Here is a 27,174-nt window from a genome sequence, read left to right as displayed (position 1 = left end):
TCAGTAACCTCATCCCAAGATTTTATGTCTTTGTCTTTGTCTCTTACCTGACTCATACTAGGATATTCTTTGTGCTGTTTGTATAACACTTGCCTTATAGACTTTGTCCCAGGTACATTTTTACTTTTGGTTCTGATGTCCAAGCTTGTGCCTGCTAAGCATCATTTAGATTCAGAAACACAAGATATGATCTCTGCCCTCAAAGAAGCTAAAATCTATTTAGTTTCTCTAAATTAAAAAAAAATTTACATGTTGATACCATTTTTAATAATTATTTTCTGACATTTTGTGATGCCTGTTCTCTCCCTCTCCTCCCCTTTCCCTCTCCCCAAGATGGCAGATTATATGATATAGGTTGTGCATGTATTATCATTCATTTTCCATGATTCTCATGTCGTGAAAGAAGATATATATTGCTCACACTAGTGAAACATTCATGGAGGAAATAAAGTGAAGAAGAACGTCTTCATTCAGACTCTGTGAGTTTCTTCTACAGTGGAAGAAAGCCTTTTTCCCTCATGAGTCCCTTGAAGATGTCCTGGATAATTACCATGTTGAAAATAGTTGTCATTCACAATTGATCCCTGTACAACATTCTCTGGGTTCTGATCCCTTCATTTTAAATCACTTCACCTAAGACTTTCCAGGTTTGTTTGTGATCATCTTGCTTATCATTTCTTATGTCACAATAATTAATATTCCATTATTCCAGTATTCTATGATGATTACATACCACAGCTTGTTCAGCCATTCCCAATTGATTGGTTTTACAATATATTTGTGAAAATAAAATAAAGGAAGCAATAAAGGGGACAAGAATACTAATACTAATTATAACAAGAACAATAATACTAGCTAGTGTTTACATAGAACATTATACATAACATTTACATAAGGTTTGCAAAGTGCCTTATATTTCACCCCTTTGGATCTTTACAACAACCTTGTATAGTTAATGCTTTTATAAACCCAATTTTACAGCACAGATAATAGTCTAAAAGAGGTTAAATGACTTAATCATAAATGCTAATTGATTTGTCCTGGGTCATCCAGATATTAAATATCTGAGAATTTAAGTACAAAATTATATATATAGAACACAGCTTTCATAGTCAAGAGAAGACACTGAGTTTGGGAGTAGTTGGGGAAGGCTTTGATCAAGAATGACCCATTCAGGTGATGATCTTAGGCTTACCCTTAGGTAGCAGGGACAGATAAAGTCATTCTAGGCAAGCCTGAGTAAAATGAGGGAGGTGGGCAAGAATGTGCAGTGATGATGGAACTGGGAAGAGGACTTCCTATTAAGAATAGAAGGTTAGTTTGTGGTCCTGAAGGAGTTTTGCATAGTTCTGTGTGGAATGAGGGTAAGGACCAGGTAATCTTTGGAGGTTTTTAACAACACAAAAATTTTTTGACTATATAAGTTGAATGGCCTATCATTGTTCTATTGGTATTTTTTTTCCTTTTGACATCATGATCCATTTTTGAAAAGGAAAATTTATTCTAATCACTATCCACACTAGACAATTTATGATTGGTACATGTTTGGCATCAGGCCCAGAATTAGGGAAAGGGTAGAAAAGAAAGGGAGAGAATCATTTGCAGCTAAGATTACATTCCATACATACCATCCAAGCAAAAAGTGAGAGCATGTAGAACATACACAATGTACACACTGGCTTGGGAAATGTGACCATTTCGGTATTTTATTTTTCTTCCCTTGGTTATTTTGTTTCTAAAAATTTACTATTTATATTCTGTGATTGTTGCCTCCATTAAAATTTACTTATAGTTATTATGCTTTAATTTCACTGATACAGATAAATTGCGTTGTTGGTGAAGGTGTGATTCTCCTTGTGTTTATATTTTCTTTTTTTCTGGTTTTTCTAGTTTTTAGCACTAGAAAAATGAAAAGATGTGGTATGATGCTATTTAAATTTGAACTCTCAGAGAAGGAAAGCTTCTATTCCTTTGGGAGACTTCTGGCTTTTTCCAAGGCAAATGAAAAATAACCCCCCAAAATGAAGAAAGAAGTCTATTTTTTTCTTTGTCTAACTTTTTAGGTCTTGGGTTGAGGTGAGGCAAAAAAAAAAACAACCCTCTTTATTCAATATTTCCTAAGTATCAACATGATATCCACTGAGATCTACATTTGATGGTGACAACATTTGATATTAAAAGAATTTTTAAAAAATTAATAGATATTTAAAGTGCAGCAATAAAAATAACTTTATATATGGAAGGAGACATAGAGATCATCTGAAACAAAAACTTTTCATTTAATAAGTAAGGAAACAGAGTCCCAAAAGGAGAAATGACATGTTCAAGGTCACAGCTATAAATGGCAGAGCCTGGCACTCAAAAACCAAGGTCTCTTGATTTCAGCAGAATCAAATGCTCTTTCCATTGCACTTCATGCTTCTTTGGGATATTAAAGTATGGGGGAATATTGTGAATAATTTTAAAATGTATTTGCATAGTTGGGGTTTGTTTTGAAGCAGTTCTATGGACTGAGCACACAAGCTTTGGTTCTATGGGAAGGCATATGTGTTTTGGACTTTTCTCAAAAGGCATCTGTGATCAGAGACTATCCCTTTAGACTCTGTGATTGGAGGGAAGTTCGGGAGAGATAAAAGATAATCTGTAAGTAAGCTAGGAAGAGTCTCTTATTCTCTTATCATGTGACCATACTATCTATCAGGAGTGTCTGGTGCAGCACATTCCCATTTTACAGATAAGGGGACTGAGGCAGAGAAGGGTAAGTGCTTTTGCCCCAAATCACACAACTTATAAGTGATACTCACTTGAACAAAGAAAAGTCTTGCATATAAATTGTCTGATGGTCAAGATATGTCACTCATTCAGACTGTCAAAAAGTCAATGTGTATACATTCTGGAGATGGTTTATTGAGAGGAACCTTGCCACTCAATTAGGAAAAAATCTAACATATATAATAAATTTGCACTAAAAGGAGGTATTAATAGTTGAGGCAATTCATTTAAGCTTATATTCTTTTTCTGTTAATCAAGAAAATTTATTGAGCATCTACTGTGTTCCAGGAACTATGCTAAGCACCGAGGATACAAAGAAAGTTTAAACTCTTAATAACATGACATTGGCAAATTATTTAATCTCTTTGGATATATTTCCCCATCTATATAATGAAGAAACTAGACAATTTCATATTCTTACAAGTTATACTCCTGAAGAGATTCTGAATTGATCCTAGAAGAATATTAATTCTTTGGCAAGAATTTAGGGGCAATGGTGGTTTAAAATATTTTAAAATTATTAATGATCATTGAAAGTAGTGACTTCAAGGAGAGAAAGTTAAATCTTGAAAGTAAAGATGATATCAAAGTTTCAGGGCTCTGTAACATGTCATAAAATATGAGAATGTGTCAGTTTGGTCAGATAACGGAGTATGCCTATCAAGGATCTGTAAAACATGTCTTGACCTGCATTATTGCAAATCTGATCAATGAAGTTTTAAACTGAAGAAAAAGGGGAGAGAAAGAAAGCTGCTTTTATATGCCTATTTCTATCTCTGAGTCTGTGTATGCATCTGGATCTGCCAAGTCAATTACCATGCTGACTAGCAGCTACAACAAAGGAAAAAAGAATACCAATAGAGAATTCCAGAAGACAGTAGTTGGGAAGTGAAGCAACAAGCATGTATGAATACAAATCCTATGACCTCAAATAACTCTGCACAAGTATATAGTATATGGAAAATTTAAAGCATGGAAAGACCTACATGAAATTATAAAGAATGAATGAGCAGAACCAAGGGAACATTATATATAACAATAGAAATATTATTTGAAGAATGACTTGTATATGTTCATCTCCAGAGAAATAAATGATAAGTAGAAATAAGTAAGACATAGTTTTATATATATTTATCTTATTTTGTTTTTTAATTAATTAATTTAGAATATTTTTCAATGGTTACAAGATTCACATTCTTCCCCCCTCTCATGGCCATTCCCCCTGTAGCTGACACGCAATTCCACTGGGTTTTACATGTGTCATTGATCAAGACCTATTACTATATTATTGATATTTGTACTAGGATGATTGTTTGGAGTCTGCATCCCCAATCATATCCCCATCAAACCATGTGATCAAACAGTAATTTTCTTCTATGTTTTTATTCCCGAAGTTCTTCCTCTGAATGTGTATAGTTATACATTTATCTTTTTGACAAATGATGCCTTCTCTAATGGGGAGAAAGGAGGGAGAGAGTTAACTGGATATTTTAATATAACAAATAAGTAAATGAATTTAAATTTAAAAAGTTCATTAGATATTCTACTTTATCTAAGACTTGGAATTGTGGAAGTAATGGCTGGAATATAACCATTGAAGGCATATTTTACTCAAAATGAAAAGAAAATTATTCCACGTTGATATTCATAATAGCCAATGTTTATATAGTGCTTTAAAGTTTATACAATTTTTTATGTATTATATCATTTTATTTTCATAATAGCACTATGAAATCCTACTGTTGTCATGCCCATTTTGCAAACTGGAAACTGAGGTTCTGAGAGGTTTCACAATTTGTTCTTAGTTACAAAATTATCTGGGAACTGTAAGAGAGAAATCAGGGCCAGCATGGAAAAAGAGCAACACAAGTGGGGGAAGGGCAAGGAGAATTCCAGGTAGGAACACAGAAGAGCTGAGGAGAAAACTGCCAGATCACTTCACTTCTCTTTGGGAGTGCTCCTGGAGTGGTTGGTCTGAGAGAAACCTCTGAGACAGAAGGAAGACCTTTCTGAGCATTGATCATCTCTCATGAACCCTAAACCCCTTGGATCCAGCTGAAGATAAAGGAGTGGATGGGACTTTGTTAGGAAGCCATTCACTCAAAGAACTCTCTCCATTCTCTGAAATTTGTTCTTTGAACTTCATGCTAGATAGAAGTCAGGGCAGATCTCACAACTGACTAAGGAGAGTCAGACAGACAGTTTGAACCCTCAGGATTTGGGGTGGGGGTCAGTTGTTAACTCAAAGGGATTTACCATTTCCCACTTTCCTTATCCAACAACCCCAATCTCCCTGTCTTGTGTGTCCCTTTAGAATAAAATAATTATTCTTCCTTGATCAAGTATGTCTGCCTCATATTATCAAGTAAGGGAACTGAAGCTTGGGGAGGAAAACCATACTTTCTCCTCAAGTGGGGAGATTCAGTTTCAGTCCTTAACCTTTATACTCAACCCAGTCTCTGAAGGGGCATATTCTGTCCCTCTAAAAGACAATTTGAGTTGTCTTCCCTAGGGGAAGAGAGGGAAGGATGAGTCTATCCTATCTCTCCATCTTCTGGCTCTGTCACACCTCTCTTACTCTCTAGTCCCCAAAGTAAACAATAGGTGACCCCATTCTGGTCATCTATTACAGAACCAAACCAGGAAAAGAATGGTGGAAAGCATTTGAAAATGGTCAATGCATGGAGAAACAAAAGTGATAACATATTGGGAGTTTATTGTAGATCATGTAGACAAGAGGAATGCATGAGAAATTTCAAAATGGATGACAACGTTGGCATAGAGACATGCATGATATAGTAGATATCAGAGACAACCAATATCCAAATATCTTCTGGAATGTTCACTGTCAAAAGTAGAGCATCTGACAAATTACCTTAATTATAATTTCTTCTTTAATAAGATGAATGAAGTGATGAATGAAATAGCTGTTTGGGGAACTGGTTTGGACCAGTAACTTAGATCTGATTTCTGAATTAGAAATGATGAGAATTTTGTGGGTATGTTGGCATATAGGGACAAAAGGAGAATGACTATCCTGTACTAGAATTCATTATAGAGAAAAAAAATCCAAGAATAATTTAACATGAATCCTAGGTATTTTGGAAGAGTATAGTTACAAAGGAATTGAATAAGGAAAAATCATTGTCCATGATCTAAAATTATTTTTTTAAATTTTATGTAATTAATTAATTTAGAATATTTTTCCATGGTTATAAGATTCTTGTTCTTTCCCTCCCCTACCCCTACCTTCCTCCCTTAGCTAACACACAATTCCACTGGGTTTTACATATGTCATTGATCAAGAGCTATTTCCATATTATTGATATTTGCACTAGTGTGATCATTTAGAGTCTATATTCCCAATCATATTCCCACCAACCCATGTGATCAAGGAGTTATTTTCCTTCTATGGTCTAATGGTTGACATGATCTAAAATTCTAAAGGAATTCTCATTAATGTGTTAAAATTAAGCTGGATTGATATCTACAGTTAGGTACCTCAGAGATTTGTCTATAAATATATAGTTTTATATTTTTTGATGATTTCAGTGAAAGCATAAACAATATACTTGACAAATTTGCAGGTGTACAGGAGTATAGATCATAGATTTACAGTTCAAAGCAATTTTAGAGGGTATCCAGTGTGATCACCTCATTTTACAGATGAGGAAATTGAGGTAAAGGGAGGTAAAGGATTTGTTCACAGTCACACAGGCAGAAAGTTAAAGGACAGGATTTAAAGCCAAGTCCTCTGCCTTTATATCATAGACCACTACTATGCTGCCTAATTCAAATTGAAGCTGTGAGATAGCAAACAAATTGGATAACAAACTAATCTCAACAAACTAAGATGATGTGTTAAATCTAAAAAAAAATTCAATTTATCAATCATTTAAATTAAAACTGCCTTTTTTTTTCAGATTTACCAACCATCTCTTAATTGTCAAATCCATGAGGGCCTTCTTTGGTATTGATATTTCTTGCTCTTTTGATAGTATTTGAACTATTGACTCTTCCTATTTTCTTTCAATTCTCTGGATGACTGGCCACTCTTCATTCTTTTTTTTGCTGGATCTCTACCTGTGTCTTGGTCATTAGTATGAAAGGGTTATCTTTTCTCTCTGTTCTCTTTTAGTTTATGATCTCATCAAAAAGGAAATCAGTTATCAGTTTTCTGCATATGGATTTAGATTTAGATACATTTTATTACATTTTCATATTGAATTTTGTATTTATACATCTAATCATCTAGAAATATAGAAATAAATAGAAAACACATGATATATAATTATATGATATATTATAATTACATGTATTGTATATGTATAAAACCATCTCTCTCCTGTGTTCTAATCCCTTATGACTGAGTACTCATCAGACATTGCTATGACATTTCAAATTTAACATGTCCAAAATCCAAACTCATTAGTTTTCCCCCAAACCAATCCCTCTTCCCCACTAAACTATTTCTTTTAAGATCACTAGTATCATTCCAGGCACCAAGCTTCAACATTTCTGAGTTGTTCTTGATTCTTCACTCTTCCTTACCCTCTAAATATCAGAATTAAGTCTTGTTGATTCTGCCTTCATTTTGTTCACTTCTCTCCATGAACTACCATGATAGCTCACACCTTCATCACCTTTTGACTGGATTATTGCAGTATCCTCCCAATTTGCCTCTTTGTTTATAATTTTCTCCCTCTTCAGTATGTCCTCCACAGCTACCAAACTGATATTCTTAAAACCTATCTGTGGACGTGTCACTCCCCTACAAAGGAAGTTCCAGTGGTTTTCATAGCTGTTAGGATAAATGACACATTTTTCCATTTGGCATCCAAAGACTTTTACAATATCTCCTTTTCAAGTTTATTACCCCAATACATTCTATGTTCCAGCAAAAAAAAGGCTATTTGCTCTTCTATATACATAATATTCTATCTTCTGTTTTCATCCCTTTTCAAAGGCTGTCCCTCCCATGCTTGGAATGCATCTTTTTTGGTTCCAAGGCAGAAGAATAGTCAGAGTTAGGCAATTGGTGGTAAGTAACTTAGCCAGGATTCCATAGCTAGGAAGGGTCTTGAACCAGGTTTGAACCCAATACCTCCTGAATCCAGGCCTGGTGCTCTATTCACTGAGCTACCTAGTTGCTCTGATCTACCTTGCTGCCTTTCTTTGCCTTTTAATATTCCTTCCTTCATAGATCATCCCAACTGCCCCTCCCCATGTGAGGCTATTGTCCACCCCATTCCCCAACTACATTACTTACTTTGTATGAATCTTGTATTAAACTGTACTAAGACTTTTCTAACACCTTATATTTTGCATTTACATACATGCACACATAATATATGCATCTATATAGACATATCCTCCCCTTTTTTCCCTCATTCTCTTTCTTTGACTCTCTCTGTCTGTCTCTGAGTCTCTGTGTGTGACTCTCTTTTCTCTTTCCCCTGATAGAAGGTTAAGCTCCTTGATTACAGGAACTTTTTCATTTTGTTTCTGTATCTACATTGCCTACAACAGGAACTGGTACATAGTAGTAGTCCATTAATAAATGTTTGTTGACTTATTGAACTCATAAATGCAAGGGCTTAAGCAAGCTTAAAGTAAATTTAGCAAGGAGAAGATGGGGAGGTATGGCTAGATCATAATAAAGTTAAAAAAAAAGTTGTAGGGCCTTTTGGTAGAGAACAGGTTCCAACAAATCAACCATGTAATTTGGCAGTCAGTCATAAGATTACAATCTTTGGCTGAAGTAAGGCCAGCACATAGCTTGTAAAGAGATCTCTCCATGTACCAGAAGGTGCAGAGCAGAAGGAACCAAAGGGGCCTGTCCTCTGTCCCAGATTCTTCTTTGGACTCCACTGGAAGTTCAATTCACTCTACAGTTTTCCCATGTCCACTTCTTTGTTCTTTCTCAGCCAGATGTCATTTTCACATCCTTATTTCAATGGGTTCCTGAAGTGTTTGCTTCACTCTTACATTTCTGTTAATAGTATTTAACAGGCGTTAAGAGAAGTCCTGCTTGGGTAGTTTTCCCACCCCCAAGAAGAGTGATTTTGGATCCCTGGAGGTTTCCTTTTTGCCCCTGAAGGGAAAGTATATGCAAATCTGTAATTCAGAAACTCTTTAGTCTTTGTTCTAGCTCCATGATTCCTCTAAACCTAAAAACAAAATCAGGAGTGTAGATGATATTTGAGGTAGTATTGGGTAGTAGTGCAATAGAATCTTATACTTTGAGAGCTAAAATGACTTTACCTTTCTAATCTTTTGTGCTTTGAAACAACCAATATTATAAAACACTAGACTGGTAGTCAGAGACTCAGATCCATCACCAGCAGACTTCGTAGTTTTGGAGATGATATATATATATTTTTGTTTCTCAGTTTATTTATTAATATATTGAGGTCTAGACTTGACCTATAAATCCCTTATTCTCCAGGTAAGTAAGCTGAAGTGTTTTGGAAAAAAGATGAACTTTAGGGTTTTACCAGTAATAGACTTGTTTCTGCATATTGGTTTTAACATGAATAAAACACCATTAATAGATCAAAGTGAAGGGCCAAAATGGAAGCTAACTCAACTTTATACTTACCTACTGGCAAGCTGAAAGGAATCATGAAGACCTGAATTTAAATGCAGTCTTAGAGACTTGCTACTTGAGTGAACCTGGACAAGTCACTAACCTTTATTATCTTCAACTGTATGATAGAGATAGTAATAGCATCTCCTCTCAAGCATTCTCATGATGACAGTATGAGATAATTTTTATGAAGCTTCTAGCTCAGTATCCTACATAGTAGGCACTTAATAAATTATTTCCTTCCTTCCTTCTTCCTTTCCAAAGGGAAACAAATAGAAGCAGAAAAAATATCTTTGATTAGTCTGAGTTACTCTTGTGTAGAGATGTAAAAATAATCAGAGAGAATGGATGGTGGTAGGAAACTAATACAAGATGGTGGGAGGATACTAATACAAGAAGAATTAGAGTTAAAAAAGTTTTATGTGAATGGCAGTGTTAGACTCTGAAGAATACAAAGATATACTCTAGTAGGAGAAATAGACAAATGTACTAGTAATTCTGGTACTTGATTTAAATAAAGAAACAGGCATAGCATGAGAAAAGAAACCTGGTCTACAACATGATTTAGAGTTTAGCTTCTCAACTGAAGCTGGAGGAGGGCAAAGTAGGAACAATCAGAGATTATGCAAATAAAAACAATGCATCAGGCCATTGTCACCAATAAAAAAAAAATTATGAGTTGATCTTGAATGGCCACTCAATCTCTGTTCCCTTGGAGGCCCACAAACTTGGTTCTTAAACCAAAATCTTAAGGAGCCAATGAGTGAGTCTATACACTGGCTCTAGTCCTGCTCACCACAAAATAATATTGTAAGAAAAAATATAAAGCAAAGTGCATCTGCATCCTATAAAAATAGCTTGTGGGTGACTCCTCTTTGTTTTTTATTTTTTCCTTTTTGTGTCCAACTTTATTTTTTAAAACAAATTCCATTTTAACTAGATAAGATATTACATTTAATTGGAAAATTCATAGATTTTATAAAAATTCTCTAACGGATGGTTCACCTGCATATGTCAATGAAAGACAACACATCAATGGCCATGTTCCTCCTAATGTTTATGCTGTTAATATTCACAGTTGATGAGCAATGATGAAGACTCATGAGGGAAAACAGATGCTCTATGTTTGACATACCAAAAGTCCTTTTCTCAAGGCCTTATCAAAAAAAAAAAAACAATAACTAAAGAAAAAAGAATTGTCCTTGGCATAAGCAAAGTATACTTTTCTAAATTCAATTTGCCAGGGAAGGCTTTTTGAAGCTGTAATTTAATAAATATTTCTTTCTAGGAAAATGTGAGTACTTTTTTCCCTCTTACAGTATTACATCTAATTTTCCTTTTGAATGCAAGATTTTGTGTTCTAAGATTCTTTAAAATCTTTTAGGGGTTGGCCCTTATCTCTACAATGTAAAGCAATTCTTTGGAATCTGACTGTCAGCACAATTTGGGTGATGTCTCAATACTTGATGAACTAAAGTGTTTAAATTGGATTAAAATAAATTTAATCTTCATCAGAAGTGCATAAATATTTGTAATGGAAAGATACTTCTTGGCTCCTTTGAGGAAATATCTGCCATGGTTATTGTATTCTTGGAGTTGTCACCTCTGGCAATCACTTTTCACCTTATGTCCAAGATGAATAAAGAATGAAAGGAAAACATGAGTCATGTTTGTGGTTTATTATACTGTATAGCTGAAATAACTATGATGTAGGAGGGTTAGAGGATAATCTCTAATGAAAATATATTAGAAAATATTTAATATTTGTCCATATATAATATCAAACTTCTATTAGTTTGAGTCATGTTGAGACGTTTCCAGATAGTAGTAGAGAAATGTTACTTATAGGCCTAACTTCTAAAAAAATATTTTGTGAATACTTAAATTTTTTTTTCTGTTTTGTTGAAGGAGAGATTATTAATACTGAGAACTGCTTTGGAAAGATATGCCTGGATTTAGATGGACTTTGGTTTAGTCTGACACCAAATAAACTTTTTTTTAAAAGAGAGAGATTAGCTTTTGTAACCTTTATGCCTGCTGGAAAGGCTTATATTTCTCAACAGAAACATAGATGCCCTTAGTTCTAATTGAATTTTAAGTTTAGAGAATGGTAAAGTCACCCTGCTATGTTTATTAGGTAGCCTGAGGTCCTGCAATTAATGGATTTGTAGGGAGGAGGAAGAATGAATCATGTTAGCACATACTAATGTGTGCTAATACTAATAGATGGAAAAATTGAACAGAGGAAATATTTTGGATTCAGAAACATGTTTATAACATACTATAACTATAGCTATATTATATATTTTAAAGAATATTCAAATAAGGCTCATTTTCTAAATTATAAAAACAAGGGGACTATATCATTGGATACTTGCTGAGAGTAGATAACTGAGTCTTATATGTATGCACCTACTGAGAGTCAAACTGAAATGTATTCAGACATTAATAAAACAGCAACACAAGGAATGACATAGATTGGTAGTAAGTAAAATAATCAGATTGGTTCTGTGTCTTTTTTAACTGATCCTATTTACAGTTAATTGACTTTGTCCTGTAACTGCCTAAGCCATGATTCTTTCTGAACTTAATTCAGAAATATAGGTGGTCAGCTATAGTGAGTTAACTTTAGAAATCTAGTTCTTGTTTTGATTATTGTTCTATTTTTGTGTCAAGGAAATTTGTTACCTTTGAAGGATGTGAGTGGACACCAGGCATTCTGGTATAGTACCTTGATACAACAAGCTCTCCTTTAAGGATGTCTGGTTTCTTATCTGAAGAAGGCTGGTTTACTATCTCTGCCTTTGCAGATACAGCTGGACTCAAATAATGATTATTTTTTGGTCACAGGAAGGAAGGATGAGGTTGCTGTTGACCCTCATTCTCAATTTCCATGCATTCATATTTTCTTCCATCTATGATACTAGCCTTTCTATTTTCTGTACTCCCCAAAACCTATAAAAGAGAACTGTCCCCCTTACTTTGGATCAGTTTTGCTAGTAAAAGCTGAGATCCTACTTATTGTTAAACATGTGCTTTTAGTAATAAATCGAATGTACTCAGAACCTTGTGCCTGAGTCTGCCATGATTTTTAAACTGTTACAAATGTGGACAAATTCAGAAAAGGGCACAATTTAGGAAGACAGACAACTAATTCTCTTTTGGGCATGTTGAATTTAAAATGCCAACAGGATATATTTTTATATGTGCAAAAGTTAGTTGATGACGTAACAATGCAGAAGTTAAGTTGGATATATAAATCTGGGAATCATCTGCATAAAGATATTTGAGCCCAGGGGTGCTGAAGAGATCACCAAGTGAGATATTATAGAGGAAGAAGAGAAAAGTTCCAGGCACCCTCAATTAGTGAGCATGACCTAGATGATGGAGCTTGTGCATGGGAAGCAGCTGTTTGACTAAAATGAAGAGAATTTTAAGCAGAGTAATACAAAATAAGACCAGAAAGTGAAATAGGAACCCGATTATAGAGTACATAAAATGACTGATTTTGTGTTTTACCTAAGGTATTTTTAGTTGATAGTCCTGCTCTAACCTGAGGCGGGGGGCTAACATCTGCAGAATTATTTGGGTGTTTTGGGCACCACAATTTAGGAAAGCCATTGCTAAGTTGGAAAGCAGCCAGAGGAAGACAAGGACTGTGAAGGATTTTCATCAGTGTCATATAAGACACTGTTGAAGGCCCTGGGGATGTTTAGCCTAGAGAAGACAAGGTTCATAAAGGTTAGGATAGATATCTTGAGATAGTTATGTACAAAAAAAAGAATTCCATTTCCTTCTTTTTTTCCTCCCCAAAGAAAAGAACAAAGAACAATAAATGGAAATTGCCAACAAGAAAATTTAGACTTGATTTACATAATAATATCCTAACAACAAAAGGCATACAAAAGTGAAATAGGCTGTCAAAAGTTGTTTAAAGCTCGTGAAACTGGGTCAATAGAAAGATGATTGTATTGCTAACAGAAATGAAAAACTTGGATGGAAGGATTGGATTTTGGGAATTAAGTTGGGTTCTGTTTTGGACATTGAAGTTTGCAGTCGAAGTTGATAATTTAACAGTGTGTCTTCATATATGTAATCCTTAGTATAGTCAAGTTGGACATCTGATTCATATTGGCTCTGTGACCCTGGGCAAGTCACATAGACTCTGAGTGTCTCCAAATACTTCTTGATATTATGGTTGTACAGCCTTTGCTGGTCTGCCTTGGGAAAGGAGTTTTCTTCATGTGAAATTTTTCATAACAATGAAATTAAAGGTTCAGATTTCCCTCTGACAAAAACAAAACAAAATGTGTGTGTGCATGTGCATTTGTTTTTGTGTGTCATAGCCTTTATTTTGTTCCAAAAACTTCCTACTCTGCCCTCCCTCCTTTATCCTAAGGGTATTCCTCATGTCTAGATCTCCTTTAAAACTGTATTTATGGGCTCCTTTAATATGTTTTAAGGCCAGAAATATTCTCTGACCAAAATAATTTGTGAAGCAGTAATTAAAACAAACACTCAGAGCATGGGGCAAGGTCAATTCCTCTCATATGAGAACCTGAATGTGTTTATTTTTGATACCCACCCCCCATCATCTTCACCTACTATGAGTAGGATGTATATGTAAGTCACTAAATCCTTGACAGTTCTAACAACATTAGCTACATCTGGCATGATTAACTTTTTTTCTATAACTCTCAATAGCTTTAGAGAAGGTTCAATAGATCTCAGGCCATTATTTAACATATATAATTAATTTAAGAGTGAGGGCTGTGTAAAGAGTGGAATCTTGAAAGAGAATGAGGAATCTAACTTCTAAGTTGGGGATGCTGAACCCGAGATCTATGAACCCCTCAGACATTTGTAGATAGACTTTATGGGGTCAGTAAACTTGAATAAGGAAAAAAATACATCTTAATTTGCTCATGATTTTCACTCTAATTAAAATTAGCAGTTCCTTCAATTATGAAGTTAGAAAAATTACATTATTCTGAGAAAGGGTCTATAGGCTTCACAAGACTTCCAATCAGGTTTGTGACACAAAAAAGGTAAATTTTTTTTTCTACTGGCACTTCTATGTTAGAGTGATACCATAGACATAACTGGAAGATACTGTAACAACTTTCTAGATAAATCCTCATTTCACTAATGAGGAAACTTAAGCAGAGAAAAGTTAAATAATTTGCTTCAGGACACACTGGTAACAAATAATGGTTGGGGCATTAGAATCCAGGTTCTCCAGTTCCAAATCCACACATTTTCACATATCCACACATGCAGTTTTTAGGTAATCTTTGGAACAAGTTAAAAGATACAAAAAGATAGATCCAGTCATCTTGAAAACAAACCTGTCTGATATATTCATTGTTCCTGGTTAATTCCTTCAAATTAGTAGTAATTCAGAAGCTCAGATCTAAATACAGGAGCCAAGATGGTTAGAGGCAACTCAGCTGAACTCCCTCTTGGCATTTGCTTCTAAATAACTTCAAAAAATAATGTTTCAAATCAAATTTTGGAGTGGAAGAACCAACAAAAGATCAGAGTAAAGATATTGTTCTGTCCTAATAAAACTTAGATGGTTGGCAAGAAAAGGTTGTGATACCAGGATGTAGGCTTGTTTTATTATACACGGCAGCAGTCACAGCTTCTGTAGATCTTTGCCCAGATAGGATAAAGGAGATAGACAACAGATCAGAAAGAAATTACAGAGGATCCTTAGCTGGCACTGGTTGCAGCTGGTTCTGATTGGCAATTGTATTGCCCATACACAGCCCTGGGTCTCAATTCAAGGGAGGAGAGGAGCTTTCTTTAAAGAACCAAAGCAGAGAGGAGCACTAAAGCTTTTGGCTACTGGGGACCAGAGACCCTTCTTGAGTAAGAAGCAAAGAGCAGTGACCATACCTCTTGTATGATCACATCACATTGGAAGTACCAAAAACTTGCAGACCTCCAGAACACTAATCAACTGTTGATGGAGTAGTGAACTGGCCCAAATATTCTTGAGAAAAATTTAGAACTAGGCCCAAGAGGCTATAAAAATGCATGCCTTTTGACTCAGCACTACCTGGTACTGAGATACAGTACTAGATCATTATCCCAAAGAGAACAAAGAAAAAGAACTTATATGTAAAAAACCCATTCATGTTGTTTAGTCATTTTTTAATCATGTCTGACATTTCATGACTCCATTTGTGGTTTTCTTGGCAAAGATACAAGACTGGTTAGAATTTTCTCTCTAGCTTAATTTGCAGATGAGGAAACTGAGGCAAATACATTAAGTGAATTAATTGAGGTCATGTAGCCTATAAGCGTTTGAGATTGATTTTGAAGACATGTCCTCCTGATGTCAGGGCTGGAACTCTATCCATTGTGCCACCTCTCTGCTCAATGAAAATATCCATTATAGCTTTTTGTAGTGTCAAATAATTGGAAATTGACGGGAGGTTCATCAGTTGGGGAATAACTGCTGGTTTCAGAAAAACATGGTAAGACCTATTATGAACTGATACAAAATGAAATGAGAAGAGCTGAGAGACCATTAAAGCAGTGTTGTAATGATGATCAATTGTGAAAAACTTGGCTTCCTAATTAATGCAATCATCCAAGATAAGTCCAAAGGACTCATGATGAAAAAATGCTATCTATCTTTAGAGAAAAAAACTGATAAACTCCAAATGCAAATCAAAGAAGTTTTTTTTCTTTTTCTTTTCTTTTTTTTTAATATGGTTAATGTGGAAATTTTTTGGTGTGATTTCACATGTGTAATTAATATCATATTACTGGCCTTCTCAGTAGGTATGGGGAGAGGTAAGAAGGAAGGAGAAAATTTGGAACTCAAAACTTAAAAAGAATGCTAAATATAAATGAATAATGAATTTAAAACAAATAAAGAAAAACAAGCATACAAGTCTCAGTCATTTGTTCTGTGGCCACAGGCCACATGAACTAGTCTCCAATAAATCTTTTCTTTAAATATTGTCACAGGCCATCAGTGTCCATTCAACATTTTCTCTTTTGATTTCTAGAGGTATCCCAAAAAATGAATGGGTAGAAGATGTTATTTTATACCTTGTAATTAAGCTTTTTGGTATGATTCCTTTGATTAGTCCCTCCAACTATACTTCTTCATATATCCTACATGGGACCTTTTTTTTTTTTTGTGAAAGTCTGTAAAGCTGATCCTATCCAGTATGGAAGTATGACCTGCTTAGTCAGGTTTTCCCTATAGTGACTTAAAAATACGGAATACTCATACATGATTACATGAAAGGTCTTTGCTATAGGCAGTGTGTGGATATGGGAGCGTGAGAACTTCCTTCACAAATGCAGATCACAACCAATCTATGACTTAATAGTTAAATCCCAGGGAATTGCCTGAGCCATGCTGATGTTAAAAGACTTAGAGCTCAAGCCTTAGGAGTCAGGAAGGTCTGAGTTTGAGTTCTCTGTCAAAACAATTGCTGTCTACTTCAGTTTCCTCATCTGTTAAAAAGGATGTTGTGAGGATAAAATTAATTAAGATAGGTGAAAGTACCTTGCAAACCTGGTTGTTCAGTTATTTTACAGTTGTGTCTGGCTGCTCATGACTCAATTTGGGGTTTTCTTAGCAAAGATACTATAGTGGTTTGCCATTTCCTTGTCTAGCTCATTTTACAGATGAAGAAACTGAGACAAACAGGGTAAATTAAGTGACTTGTTTAGGTTCACATAACTAATAAGTATCTGAGGCTGGATTTGAACTTATAAAGATGAATGTTCCTAATTCCAGGCCATGCACTCTATTTACAGTGCCACCTAAATGCCCTTTTGGAAACCTTAAAGTGCCATAGAAATGCTAGCTATAAGAAATTATTATTACTAACTTGCAAGTGCCAGAGATAATGTTTGAACTTGGGTCTTCTAGCTCCCAACCCTAATCCTGGATTATGCCATACTATTCACTTCTAACAGTAATGCTATGAATTTACTTTCTTACTATTTTAATAGTAATGCTCTCTATTTTTTTCAGGTACTTGTACAAGAATGAAATCCACACAATAGATGCTCAAGCATTTAAAGGGCTTATATCCTTGGAGCAGCTGTAAGTAATGCTAATTTATTGAAACACTGATTGAGTTTTTGGAGAAGCCAAACTTAACATTTTTTTCCCTACAAAGTTCAATAGTGAGTGTGTGTATTATGTTTTTTAATCTTTATGTTCAAATTATGTCATATTCTGTGAATAAGTCTATAAATGTAACAAATTTAGCATTTTCTTTTAAATAATAGTGGTAGATATTGAAAGCTAAAAGAAACCTTAAGGAACCTGTAGTTCAACTTGTATTACAATTTAGAGCTGTTGGGAAGCTTAGAAATCCTCTAGGTCAACCTACTCATTTTTCATAGAAGGAGATAGGTTAAGAGAGGATATTTCCCTTGCCCAGTGTCACTATAGACAGTACATGTATAATCCAGAATTAAAACTCAGGACCTTCAATGACAAAGTCAGTTTTCTTACCACTCTTACTTTGCTTGCATCCTTCATTTTACAAAGAAAGAAGCTGAGCCCTTTGGCAGTCAGATGACTCACACCGTGGTGCTGCCAGTGAGGTCTCCTAAGCCAAATTCCCAGTCCAATTTTCTTTTTTTGCTACATAAAACTGATAATTTGAAAACTATGCATAATGACTCTACAAACTGGCAAATAACTATCAGAACCCCATGATGAAATATAAATCTCTGTGTGAGAAAAATCATATTAAGTGAATAAAGTCACTGGGGGAAAAATGGATGTTTTTTCTAGATTTTTCCATCATGTCTGAGTGTTTGTGAGAAAAATCCTGGTGCTATATTTGAAAGCATTGTCCATTCTGCCTATAGCTTTGGAAAAATTACCATTTAGAAGCAAATATCCTTGTTTATAGTTTTGCATAAGAAAAGTTTTAATATATCATCTGCTATTTAGAAAATAGTTCTTAATAAGATTCTGGGATAGATTTGAACTCATAAACATGATCTCCCTTACTCCAGGTCCAGAACTGAGCTACCTAGCTGCCCCAAAGATATATACATCACTATATATATATATATGTATACAACTACATTGGTCACAATGTAGTTACATACAAGGTAGTCTGGAAGAAAGGGCACTATCCACTTGGGGGAATGATAAAAAGCTTCATTCAGAAAATGATGTTTGAAGTGTATCTTTAAAAAGAGGGAAAATACATGAAGTAAAATTTATAGGATTACAAAAGAAAATAAAAGAGGGACTCTTTGAGGTGGAGTCCATGCAAAGGCATGGAGATGAGATCGGAGTGTCTTCAGTAAGAAACAGAGAGAAGCCCAGTTTGGTTGCTTGATCTAGTACAGGAGGGAAAGTAAAGTCCAATGATGTTAGATAGAGAGGATGAAGGGATGCTACTGAGGCTTCTGCAATTGAAGCCATAGAGCTAGATCTGGATTTAAGAAACATTCCTCTGCCATTAGTGTATAGGAAAAGGGAAAAATGAGTTAGGGAGATCCATTAGGAGTATGTTGCCATAATACAGGACTCTGAACAAATCCATTACATAATTATTGTACTATTTTTCAATTGGGATCCTCAATGCTGTATAATCTTTTTTTTTTCTTTTCTGATTTATTCCTGATCACTCTTCCCATAGAAGGTATTCTAAAGACATTGCTAGCTCTATTACCCTCATCAAATTGTTTACTGTACTGAGAAGGCTGAGGTCATATTTTATGAGCTCCAACAGTTTCCATTCTCCATTCTTCTAAGCTTCTCAGTAGTATTTATATAATTTCTCTTTTGCCCCAATATCAAAAGATGAGGTGTCCATATAGGATAAAAGTGCATACTCTTCCTCCTGGCATCTTAGCTAATATTATACATTTTCTTTTCTTAAAAGATATTTTATTTTCCCAATTCCATGTAATAATAATTTTCTACATATGTTTGCTGAAGTTATAAGATCCAAATTGTCTCCCTCCTCCTTTCCTTCCCTCCTCTTGGAGATGGTAAGCAATTTGATCTGGGTTATACCCATATTATCATGTAGAACATAATGTTATATTGTTCCATGATGGTACTTCATCTCTTTACTTCATTTCAAGTTCTCTAAAGAAAGATCATGGCTTATTTATATTTTGTATCTCTAGTGCTGGCACAGAATTCTGCATGGTAGGCGATTAATAAATTTTGTTACTGCTGGTACTTCAAATCTCTACAAGCTGCCTACATTTGCCTTTGCAACTTTATTTCTCCTTTCTCATCTCTTTTTTTTCCAAATGTTTTATTGACACCTCTTTTTTCCCAAAATTTTCTGTTATTTTCTAGTCACTTCTTCCATTTCCAATTAAATATTTTCTTGTAAGAAATTAATTTAATGAAGTAAAACGTTGTCTATGGAGGACAACGTATGTCTTTTTTGTATATGTAGTTTACCACTTCTCTCCTGAGAGGTGGAGGCATGCTTTATAAACAGTCCTTAGGAGCACTAAGTGATTACTGCATTGATCAGAAATCCAAATTTGTTCAGGGTTGTCTTACTTTATGTTATTCTGGTCATCCTGTAAAAATTGTTCTCTTGGTGCTCCTTCCATTACTGTGGATGAAATCATAAAAAATCTTCCAAGCTTCTGTGAATTCTTCATAGTCACTTTTTCTTATTTCAGCTTTGTTTCTTTCATATTCCAGCCAAACCCTATATTATTTACTATTCTTCATTCTTAACCCATTCTGTGAATTTGTCTAGGCCAGGATTCTTGACCTGGGGTTCATGGCTCTGTGGATAGATTTCAAGGCATCTATGAATTAGAGTGGGGGAAAAATTACATCTTTATTTTCACTAACCTCTAGCTGAAATTTAGCATTTCTCTGAATTATTTAAAAAATATTTGCTACAAAAGGGTCCATAGGCTTCACAATACTGCTAAAGGAGTCCAAAGTTCCTGGATTTCCCTCAACTCCACCTTTTAAAAGTTACCCTTTAATTTGATGTTGATCCCAAGACTAATCCTTCCACAGCTCAGGGTACTCTCTCCCTTCTTAAATATTTAGTGACTTTTTTTTATTGAGACCCTTCTTTTGCTCTAGAATATTCCACAGCATATGACATTTATTTAAGTTCACAACATTCATTTGGTAGCATGTAAGGTTTTTAATGACAAAGAATAAGAGGCAATACTGGACTAAATATAAGGAAGACCTAGTCCTAAATTCCATTTTTGATCCTCACCATGTAAGCATGATTAATCCATTTTCTCCTTTATGAGCCTCAGTTTCCTCATCTTTAAAATGGAATAGAAATGTCTATAGTATCTACCTCACAGTGTTGTTTTGTCACTCAAATGAAATAATCCCTGTAAAAGATTTTTGTAAACTTTTAAATGATAATTGTTTTGCTCAGTAGAAGGTAAGCTCCTCAATGCCACAGCAGTTTTATTTTTATTTTTAATTTTATATGACTCACACCTAGTATCTTACACATGACAGGCATATTAATTTATACTTGTTGGAAAGAGAAAGATTGTTTTTATGTAAAATTTCCAATATTGGCCCAAGTCTATATTCTTGTTTATAATTTAATTTTTAGTCATATTTCCTGGTTTAACGAAAATCTAGGAGAAAAAAGTCTTTTCACATACATGATTTTATTTATTCTTTAAAGCTTTAAAATTATTTATTTATTTGATAATTACATTAAAATTTCCAGGTAACTCCCTCCTTTCTTTCCATTTCTTACCAGAAGAGGCATCATTTGACAAAAAAAGATATAGGAATATATAAAACCAGGTCTTTCTTATTTCTGTTTATCCTTTTGTTTTTTGGAGGTAGAACCCCATAAGTATTCTCCAAATGATATTTCTTTTGCTATACATGATGTTCTCTTAGTTTCACTCATTTCACTCTATAATTTCATATTGGTCTTTTAATTTAAAAAATTAATTTGCTCATCATTTCTTCTGGCACAATAATATTCCATCACAATATGATACAACTTATTTAGCCATTTCTATTTGATTTCCTAACAATCCAGCAAGTGGGGGGTAACAAAGTCATTATTTTTTCTTCCATTTTGCAGGCAAAGTAACTGAAGCTCAGAGAGGTTGCTTGCTCAAGGTTTAATAAGTGCTATGTTTAGAAAAATCAGGTTTATTTATATTCCCTATCTAGTGTCTTTTTCATTTAACTTAAGCCAATGTATATTGTTTAAATATGTTTACAAATGTTTCATAAACACAGCATATTAAAAAGCCTAATTTCTATTTAAGATGTACATAATTCTCATCATTAAATCTTTTAAATTTTAAAAATTGTCTCTTTTAAAAATTTTGGTGGTGAGTAAGGCTATATTCATTTTTTAGACTGTGGAAACATGTAGTTCTAATTTCTATTTTTAAAGCACAGTAACACTCATAATTTCTTATGTTGGCCTGTAAAGGAAGAGATTTGCTGTTAACGAGACATTTCATATTTAATCTTCCATTTAAATATAACCGGTTCTGTTAATCCTAGTTCTTGAGGCCAAATTTGGTTTGGACTATGTCTACACAACTACAATAGATATAGACAACAAGAAAATTTGGACAGTTCAGTTTCCTTTGAACCTTCTCCACAGCCCCAGGTGGCAAAGTCTAGAAATAACATCATCATTTGCAGGATTGCTAACAATGCTATGTCAAACTGCCCTGATTCTGCCTCACTGATCCAAAAGCGGCCTTTGACAGTAACTTAAGGCTTGTTTTGAGGATGGCATTTTTAGTGCAATGTCTCAGACATTTGGTTTATTTTTGACAGCAAAAGTTCTATAACTAGGTCCTGTTTCAGTGGCATGTGTTAGCTGCATTGTTTAGTAGGACTGTTTTTCTTATGTTGGCCATGAAATTAGAAATTTCTATTAATTAAAAGAATTCATTCTTGACTTTTGTTTTCATATTATGGTCACTCCCCCACAATCACCCCCTCCCTCCACAAATAGATTTTCCTTTGTAACAAAATAAACAGATTTAAACAAAACTGATGGACTTAACAACCAGGTCTGGCAATGAATACTTAATTCTGCGAGCATAGTCTTCCACTTCACTGCTAAGAACCAAGAGGTGTATTACATCATAAATTCTCTGGGGTCAAGATTGCTCAGTGTAATTGTTCTGAGTTCAATGACCTTTTAGTGTTGTTTTTAACATATGACTGCAATCTCTATGCAGGTTCTTTTCCTGATTCAGTTTGCTTTATTCTGCATTATTTCATGCACATCTTTCCAACTGTCTGAAGTTTTCATATTTAAGGGAGAGAGAAATGGTAAGAGTGAGAAAGAAAGGAAAGGAGAATGAATGGAAATGAAATAGAAAAAATCAATGGAATTGAAAGGAGAGTGAGGCAGAGGGAAAGCTTAGAAAGGATGGAGGGGAGAAGCAGAGGAAAAAGGAGAAGACAATCAAACCACAAAATTTTTAAAAGAATAAACTATATCACAATAGTGAGGAAATACAAATAATTATCAGAATCTAGGATACACAATTATATTTCAGCAAAACATGAGAACTCAAAAGAAATAGAAAATGAAGAAATTAACAAATGAAGAAGTAGAGCTCTTACCCCTTTTTAGGAAGAGAAATATTATATTGTAAGTTATGAATGATCTACCAAAGGAAGAGACTCTGATTTTGATGTACATACAAGTCAATTTGAGTTATTTTTTCTTATTGCATATATTTCTTTATGTTAATGTGCATCATTTTTGTTAGGCATCTTTCATTGAAAAATTTTTATTTTGAGTATCATGTAAAATATACTTTCATATTGCTCATTGTTGTAAGAGCACACATATACAGAACCAAAACCCCCAAATAAAACCACTGAAAGATAGTATACTTTGATTCACATCTATCTGATGCCAGTAGTTCTTTCTCTGGAGGTAAATGGCATTCCCCATCATGTCTTTTCAGTATTGTTCCCGATCATTGCATTGCTGAGAGGAGCCAGGTTTTCAAGTTGATCATTGTACAATATTTTCCTGTTTCTGGATATAATGTTCTTCTGGTTCTGCTTATTTAGCTCTGCATTAGTTTCTAGCTTTTTCTGAAATCATCTTGTTTATCATTTCTTATAGCACAATAGTATTCCATCATCAACATGTAACACAAATTATTCAGCCATTTCCCAATTGATGAACATCTCCCCAATTTTCAATTCTTTGCCACCACAAAAGGAGCTGCTATATATATATATATATATATATATATATATATATATATATATATATATTTTTTTTTTTTTTTTTTTTTTGTAACACTAGGTTCTTTCTCCTTTTTTATTATCTCATTGGGATATGGACCCAGTAATAATATTATAGCATCAAAGGGTATAGCAGTTTTACAGCTCTTTGGGTATAGTTTCAAAATGATCTCCAAAATGGCTAGATCAGTTCACAACTCCACCAACAATGCATGAGGGTCCCTTTATTGTAATATTGGATAATCTGATAAGTGTGAGGTGATACTTCAGCATTATTTTAATTTGCATTTCTTTAAGCAACAGTGATTTGGAACATTTTTCATGTGATTATTGATGGCTTTGATTTCTTTATCTGCTAATTGCTTGTTCATATCCTCTGATTATTTGTCAATTGGGAAATGGCTTGTAGTCTTATAAATTTGAGGCTTTTTCCATTTTATGGGTATTCATTTTTCTCCATTCTTTGGTATTCCACAAAATATTGATATAAACATCTTGGTATATATGGGAAATTTTCTTTTTTTTCCTTTAAATTTATTTTATTAGAAGTCAAGAGGTGAAATGACAGGGGAAGGTATACTTTTAGTCATCCTTTTTGGGTCATTCCATATTATTTTTGATAAAGGTTGGACCAATTCATAGCTCCCTTAAACTGGATTTTAGTTATACTTGTCTCCCCACAGTATTCCTAACATTGCCTATTTATACTTTTTCCCATTCTTGTCACTTTGGTGATAAGGGATAAAACTGCAAAAGTATTTTAATTAATTAATGTTTTATTATTAGTGACTTGTAAATTTTATCATATTATTTCTGATTATTTTTAATTAATAATTTGATTCAAAACAGGTTATATCTGATTTCTCTTACAGAAAGACTTGTATTCTTCTTTTCCACATTCCATGTAGCTTTTATCAAGTTATCAATGTCTTTCTCAGAATATTTATTAGTACATAAATATGAGCAGATTGTCCACATTGGGATAATTACAAATTCTCAACCTTAATAACATCATTCAATTATTTCAGAGAACTAGTCAATCATTGGTCTCCCTAGATAATAGGTACTTACATTTGAGGTTGCTGAATATCTTAAATGTTTATTAGTTTTAAGTGTCCTCAAAACAAAATCACAAAAACTATTCAAAAGCTGGGTATTGTCTATATTATAAAAGAAACAGGAGTACATGATCACCTTTTCAGACCTTGGAATAAGTTCCAGAAAGAAACCTAGGACATAAGTAGGAAGAAAGCTATTACAGAATCAATGAATTAGAAAGGACCCCATAGATCACTAAATATAACCTATATTTGTATAGGAAGACAATTAGGTGGCTCATTAGGGAGAATGCTGGAGGTGGAGTCAAGAACACTTGAATTCAAATCTTGCCTCATATATTAGCTATGTGACCCTGAGCAAGTCACTTAATGTCTGTTTGCCTTAATCCACTGGACAAGGAAACAATAATCCATTCCAATATCTTTGCCAAGAAATCCCCATATTGTCAGACAACTAAAACTACTAAATAGACATTTGTACAGAGATCGTTTCTTCAGTATTACAAATGGAAATCTAGCTTTCTCTTGGACACTTTTCACATGGAGGAAATATACTGTATTCTGAGGCAGCCATTTCTAATTTTGGTTAGTTTTAATTATTCGGTTTTTTTTCTCGCTTACATCTGATTGAAATTTGCCTCGTCTCCTTTCATTGTTTCTTGTTCCTCACTGATGAACCAGGGATTCTTACCCTTTTTTTGGATATGGATGCCTTAAACAGTCTAGTGAAGCAATGGAGCCTTCCTCAGAATAATGTTTTTAAATTAATTAAAAAAACATTTAGAATTACAAAAAACTAGTTGCATTGAGTAAAATTATCAAATATACTAAATATTAACAGAACATCAATACCATTATCATGGAAAATATATACAAATTAGTTTATGGATCTGATCCCAGATTAAAAAGACTCCTTGCAGGGCCATGGAGAATAAGCCTAATGGTTCTTTTATACAACAAACCTTCTAAAACTTGAAGACAACAATTTTCTTCCCATAGATTTTGCCTATAGTTACTGTAACTCTACTCTTCTAATTTGCAGAATTAAACTAGAATTTATCTTCCCACAGCTTTTTTGGCAGCTCTACCATTGTCCATAGTGTTTTGAAGGATAATGGCTTAGAAAGGCCACTAATAGTGGCTTAGAAATCTTATTTATCAGTTACTGCAGTAGCTTGAGATGAAGTTTATCTAGCCCTGCCTCTTGAACTTGAATTCACTGAGGTAGCAAAGACAATTTTTTGTCCTCCTAACTATATTTAACCTTTCATAAACCATTTTCATTCTTCCTTCCCTGACTAAAGTTCATTTTCCTTGAAAAAAAATCAGTGCAAAATAAAAGTGGAATAGATCACCCTTCTTACTTTCATCTGTCATTTTTAACTTTCATTCTGAAAGGTAATTCTTGTTCCTGTTTTCCTTTTTTACCCTTACTTTCTGTTCTAGCAACAACTTTGAGACTAGGGAAAAGGATAGACAAATGGAATCAAGTGACTTGCCCAGAGTCACACAGCTAGGTAGTATATGAGGCCAATTTGGAAGCCAGATCCTACTACTTCCAGAGCTAGTTCTCTTCCTCTTGCAACCATCTTTCCTCAAAGCATTTAAGGTATCTAGGTGGCACAGTGGATAGAGAATTGTACTTGGAATCACAAAGATCTGAATTAAAATTTTGACTTAAACACCTTTCAGCTATATGACCCTAGTAAAATTACTTAACCTTGATCTGCTTCAATTTCCTTATCCCTAAAATGGGTTTCATAATTAAAATGGGTTTAATGAGCACCCATGGCACAAGGTTGATGTGTGAACCAAGCAAATATAGATCTATATCTGTTTCTTTACAAACTTTTAAGCTCTCTATAAATGCTATTATAATTATAACACAAAACCATGAAAACATTTTTGTTATTTGTTATATTTATAGCTTGTAGCTCTTATAGCTCCTTCATAGGATTTTAAGTATTTTTTGATCAACTAGTGAAATAATCCCACAGAGTTCTCTTCAGGGATTCTATCTTTACTTAATTACAATAGCTATCAGTTTTGTTACTTAGTACTGTCTGGAGAAATCCTATAATTATTTACCAAACATTTACTAGGTATCTAGTAAGATTAAAATACAGAGCAGTTAAAGTATAATGGATGCTGCCATGGTATATAGTCAAGAGAACCTACATTTGAATCCTGGCTCGGAAATATGTTTTTTTCTCTGACACTGGGCAAGTTACTTATACTTTCTTATTCTATTTCCTCTTATGTAAAATGAGGGAATAAATTATTTCAAATGTTTCTTTTTGCTTGTAATCTGATGATTCTACTTCAAATTTTGGAAGGATGAATTGGGTAGGAATGCAAAGAATGTAGAAAACAAATGGGTGAACCTTCTTTAAATACCATCTCTCAATGGGTAGAACATTAGGTCTGGAATCAGAAAGACTCATCTTCCTGAATTCCTGAGTATTCTGTTTGACTCTGGACAAGTTATTTGACTCTGCCTCAGTTCCTCATCTGTAGAATGAGCTGGAGAAGGA

The 27,174-nt window shown here is 34.1% G+C and overlaps 1 protein-coding gene across 1 annotated transcript in view; it reads left to right on the top strand.

Annotated features, from left to right (window-relative positions):
• PXDNL (peroxidasin like) overlaps positions 1 to 27,174 on the top strand; it is a 584,754-nt gene that overhangs the window by 284,569 nt on the left and 273,011 nt on the right. Inside the window, exon 4 of the mRNA XM_007487140.3 lies at positions 17,370 to 17,441. Within this exon, the coding sequence (XP_007487202.2) occupies positions 17,370 to 17,441 (72 nt within the window). The remainder of the gene's footprint in view (positions 1 to 17,369; positions 17,442 to 27,174) is intronic.

The sequence above is a fragment of the Monodelphis domestica genome, chromosome 3 (genome assembly GCF_027887165.1).
Source record: "Monodelphis domestica isolate mMonDom1 chromosome 3, mMonDom1.pri, whole genome shotgun sequence".
Taxonomy (NCBI): Eukaryota; Metazoa; Chordata; class Mammalia; order Didelphimorphia; family Didelphidae; genus Monodelphis; species Monodelphis domestica.
This window is presented reverse-complemented; position numbering and strand designations above follow the sequence as displayed.